Source organism: Penaeus monodon, chromosome 9 (genome assembly GCF_015228065.2).
Source record: "Penaeus monodon isolate SGIC_2016 chromosome 9, NSTDA_Pmon_1, whole genome shotgun sequence".
Taxonomy (NCBI): domain Eukaryota; kingdom Metazoa; phylum Arthropoda; class Malacostraca; order Decapoda; family Penaeidae; genus Penaeus; species Penaeus monodon.
In genome coordinates, this window is record NC_051394.1 from 34,180,555 (window position 1) to 34,185,554 (window position 5,000).

At 40.2% G+C, this 5,000-nt stretch overlaps 2 protein-coding genes across 2 annotated transcripts in view; one reads left to right on the plus strand and one right to left on the minus strand.

The window, feature by feature from the left end:
• Positions 1 to 2,219: 2,219 nt before the first annotated feature.
• Positions 2,220 to 5,000, minus strand: part of LOC119577092 (deoxynucleoside triphosphate triphosphohydrolase SAMHD1-like) — a gene marked incomplete at its 5' end in the record, with an annotated part of 6,691 nt that continues 3,910 nt past the window's right edge. Inside the window, 1 exon segment of the mRNA XM_037924775.1 lies at positions 2,220 to 5,000. This exon segment is cut by the window's right edge and continues 460 nt beyond it.
• LOC119576702 overlaps positions 4,185 to 5,000 on the plus strand; it is a 968-nt gene continuing 152 nt past the window's right edge. Inside the window, exons 1-2 of the mRNA XM_037924348.1 lie at positions 4,185 to 4,287; positions 4,629 to 5,000. The exon at positions 4,629 to 5,000 is cut by the window's right edge and continues 152 nt beyond it. Coding sequence (XP_037780276.1) covers positions 4,185 to 4,287; positions 4,629 to 5,000 — 475 coding nt within the window. The remainder of the gene's footprint in view (positions 4,288 to 4,628) is intronic.

Consider the following 5,000-nt stretch of genomic DNA (forward strand, 5'->3'; position numbering starts at 1 on the left):
CAATTCACATTAGTAAATTAAGTTTTCCTTAACATTTATTCTTTAACTATCCATTGTGGTCTTTCCAATTAAGTCTACTATCAAAGAGGAGACCAAAAAATCTAGCAGAATTTTTAATAAGTATTGGGTGATATCTAAAGTTAGCCTGATGTTCGGCATCTTCCTATGTGAAAAACTTACCCCAATACTCTTTCTTGTGGAGAACTGAAAACCCCACTAGAGGCCCCAGTTATGAATAATTTCCAATTGGATATGATTTGCCGAGAAATCTGCATCACTGCTTAAATACCATAGTGCACAATCATTGGCGTACATTATTTCTGTTACCAACAGAAATAATGTTGGTTAACAAGACACTTCCGGGTGTAATGTCCGAAAAAGTAAGACTGTCAGAAAACAATTTGATAGAGAAAGTTCTGTCCAAAATCTAAATTTGAATAAAACAAGGCAAGTTTCCATGTAATCCAAAAGCATACAGTTTTCTGAGTAGGCCATACCGCCATGCCATGTCATGGGATTTTTCTGTATCTAAGAAGACTGAAATCAAAAGCAATTTTTAGCAATTGCCTCTTGAATGTGACTGTCCAGTTTTACAAGTTGATCAAGAGTTTCGGAAGCCGCACTGCTCGTCAACTAGTAAATTACTGAAATTCAAAAAATGCAATACCTTGTTGACAATACATTCCATGACTTTGCATAAGCAATTTGTCAACGCAATTGAGCGGTAGATGGCGAGTCTAGGATTTCTAGAGGAGCAGCCACGCGTGATTTTGGACTAGAATCATTCAGTTGGTGATACAAGCATGAAATTTGGTGTGAATGTGCTATGTAGGTCATGTTTTGAGAAAAAAGTGCTAGCCATCAAAAATTCCAATATGGCGGCCATTATTTCCAAGATGGCCACCGGTTAATGGAAAAACAATGGTAAACCATAAAAGCGCTCAATGTTTTACATCTTGGTGTAAAATTATTGACGTATTTGCCTTTTTTGGAGTATCTCTGGTGCATTAGGTAGGTTTCCTGCACAAATAAATACTATTTATACCATCATAGCATCAAGGACAGTCATGAATACCACTGCTGTCTGCCTAAAAGTCTTCAGTAAATAAACACAGTAGTTGATTAATAAATGTTAGTAAAAATAATAAATGAGTAAAATAAATAGTAGATGAATAATTCATTGTTGCCCCTTAAAAGGATTGCTAATGCCAGGGTGGTAAAAAGGATGAGCTCCTTTTTATCTAAAAAGTACCCCAACGGCCCGCGAACCACAAAGCCGCTGGCAAACAAGTCCCATCCTAGCCTTCTCGCGGCAGAAGTGATATTGCAGATAGTGGTGGTGCGTAAGGCGGATGATGGCGCCTAAAAACCATTTAGCGCTGAGTAGATGAGCTAAAGCGGAAAGGCACATCTAGAAGAATCCGAATAACGCAAAATGGTCAAAAGATGATGTGATGATGTGCGACAGCATCAGAATCGTTGGTGCGAAAGCGGATGTAAATTTTAGTTGAAGCAATTAAATCCTATCCATTAGTAGTAAGTTTTCTTAAAGGAGAGTATGATGCATTGGGTGGGACAGCTCAGAGCTTGGCTAAGCTTTGTAATAAAGGATGTCATTTCTTCTGAAATATATGGCATATATTAGTTAAGGTACTGCTAAGCAATTTTTTTCCCAGACATAAATATAAATTCTGCCATTACTTACATTTTCATTAACCTCATCATTCATCTCTTGGGTGTTACCAAGTCCATGAGATAATACTATATGATATTATATAATATTATATGCCAGAACAGTAGTTCTGTGGACTTAAGCACCCAAGTACTAATTTACTACTAATGAGTTGAGTCTCTCTGGTGATCAGGACCCCATAGCACACAGAGAGAAGTGGTGACCTACTTGTAGTTCTAAGCTATGTTTCATCTCACATAAGACTACCTTATTATTATTATTAATAACTGGCATATAATGCAGTATCTATTTAGAACACCGATTTGTGGATTCTGCCAAATTTATCTTCAAGGATGCACTTCCTATTTTTCAGAGAAGAGCAATATGAATTTATTTGATTTATATCTTTGTAAAAGAATGTAAATGACAATTATGCTGCCTTAAGGATAAGACTCGTATGTGCAACACTCTAAAGTAGTTTTTTCAATAGTTAGTATCACATTTTTATCTAATTCTATAATAAAGGTGCAAGATAAAACATATACAATTACTCTTAAAATAACAGATTTTATTAATCTCATATACATGCTTTATTAAAACATGAAAGACAATTACAGACTTGAATGGCAACTTTTAGATTGAGTCTTCATTCACAAGAAATGGCAGTGATTTTTTTCAAGATCACATATTCCTTTAACAAATGACTCACACAGACAGACAGACAGACAGACACAGACACAGACACACACACACAAACACACACACACACACACACACACACACACACACACACACACACACACACACACACACACACACACACACACACACACACACCATTGTCAAAGATATTGAGCCACATGATATAAATAGTATCCAAACTTCCTCCTGGGAGAATTGGCTGATTAAGAAAACTGCGACTTTCATTTTACACAGGCCTCCATTCCATTTTTAATGCTTACATGCATATTTCATAAGTCTATAAAATATTGTATAATAATTTTATGAGAATAAACCCTATTGTCAACATTGCACATATAAAACATAAATATACAGTATTATGAAGGGAAGAAAAGGAAGACCATTGAAGATGAGGAGGACATCAGGAAACTGAAGAGGAATATAATATAAAATTCAAATATCATTGCACACATGTTTATGTAACATTATCTTCGTTCCCTTTCTCAAAACAGATTTCAGGCACTTGAAGTTTTGACAAATACTTTCTCTCACATTGTGTGCTAATGTAGCTAGATTCTCAACACAGCTGAGTGTTTTCACAATTATAAACATAATTAATGTATCCTTGAGCATCAGAAAGACAAGAAAGAATTCATTATGTTGTTTTTTTATGGGTGGTTGCTTTATGTTCAGGATGAGGTGAAGCACTGGTGTGGAGCCTACATTGTGATAACTGCTTGTCTATGCCTTTTCACTTGCAGCTGCCACCGCTGGCTGGCCTGGTGTGAAAAAGAGAGCAACTTGCATAAGCCTCCACTGCCAGATTCACAGCCTCTCCACCATCAATTTCTGCAATGCCTCCTCACAGCCACCCATAGAAATTGGGTACCTTGCAGTCCTAGGCTGAATTATGGAGGCTCCTAGCAGAAGGAGGCCCTGCAGGTTGAGTCATGGCCCACTGGCATGTGGCCATGCCCTGGCTTCATATTAACTCCTGTGCCTTGCCCCTACCCCCTTTGTGAGGCTTGCCTTACCCTTCTATATGGGGCAATGACAGCAGGGGTGGCAGAGACAGTGTCCACCCTGAGTGATGACCTCAGATTTAACTTTAGACAGGCTGTCCAGGTGGGGGCTTGGAACGTCCACTCTTTGCGGCAGGAGGATCAGTTGCCACTGCTGTCGAGAAATGAGGTGGCTGCCTTCTCGGAGGTGAGAAGACCTGGCAGTGTGGGTGGCGTCACCATCTTCAGGAGGTAGCCACAGCCATCTCTAGCACACTGCAGCCCTTGGTAGTAGAGGTTACTTTGGTAGATGAGTGTATACTGGCATTGAGACTGAAGCCTGTATTTGACTTAATATTTTTAAGGACTGTGTACACTCCTACCAATATTTGTGAGTTCAATGTGAAAAGGGTATTCTACACCAAAATCGCATCAGTGGTAGACAGTTGCTTTTGGTAAGACATTCGTCTTGCTCTGGTCGACTCCAGTGTGGTATCCACCTGTAATCAAGCTAACTATGAGATATCTATCAGTCCCTATGCTTCAGAAGCTGTTGCCTGTAGCAAGAATAGCCTCCTTCTCCAGTACTTTATTACATCCCAGAGATTAAGGCTTTCTGGTTACTGGTACCAGTACCCTGACCTGCCTCGCTAGGAGATCGACCATATCCTTGTAGCACTCACTGGAGGGTCCTCCAGAACTGCAGGGTTTACTGGAGTGCTCAGTTATGTGGATTAATTTGGCTACCCTCCATGTCCACTTCTCAGCTCCCCTTTAATCCAGTGATCACCCTAGGGAGTTTCACATGGACAGGCTAAGGGAGGGGGAGTATGCCTCTCTGGTCGTTTACAGAACTAAGCAACCTGATGGACATTGTAGCACTGTGGGATACTTTCAAGCACATTACACTTGATGTAGCTTCAGATTTCATTGGTGATAGACTTGCTTTGTTCCCTAGCACTTAGGACTCAGGCACTGATGAGAAAGGCCAAGTAATAGTACTTAGCTTATCTACCAAGCCCTGAGAAGACTGAAATACATGCCTTCCTCACAGACAACAGTCTACTCAATTGTTAGCTGGATCATCTCAGATCATGTTGGGGTACAAAAATGTTGAGCTGAGTACTCTGAGCAGTTACTAGGTTAATCCACCAACAGCTAGCTTGGATGTGAGCGGTGTCAAAATCCCAGTGCCAGATCCATTCATCAGTGAGTAACCACCTATTGATGGGACTTCTGCAATCACCGAGGCATTTCTTTGCTCTGCATACCAGGCAAAGTTCTTGCTCACATCCTGAGATGTATCAGAGATTATCTACTGAGGCACCAGAGGCCAGAACAATCCAGATTCACTCCTGGTTGGTCTGCAATATATCTTATCACAGTGCTACGAGTCTTTGTAGAGCACCCTTGTGAGTCTGGTCATGGACTGTTTGCAGCCTACATTGACCTCAAGAAGGCATTTGACACAGTGCATCATAAATCACTCTGGAAGATCTTGACACTAAGGGGAATTCCAACAAGGATTATTGGATTAATATCAAGCCTGTATACTGATACTGAAAATGTTGTGAAGTGTAGTGGGGGCCTGTTTAGCCTCTTCCCTATGAATTCAGGAGTGAAGCAGAGCTGTGTTCTTGCACCAA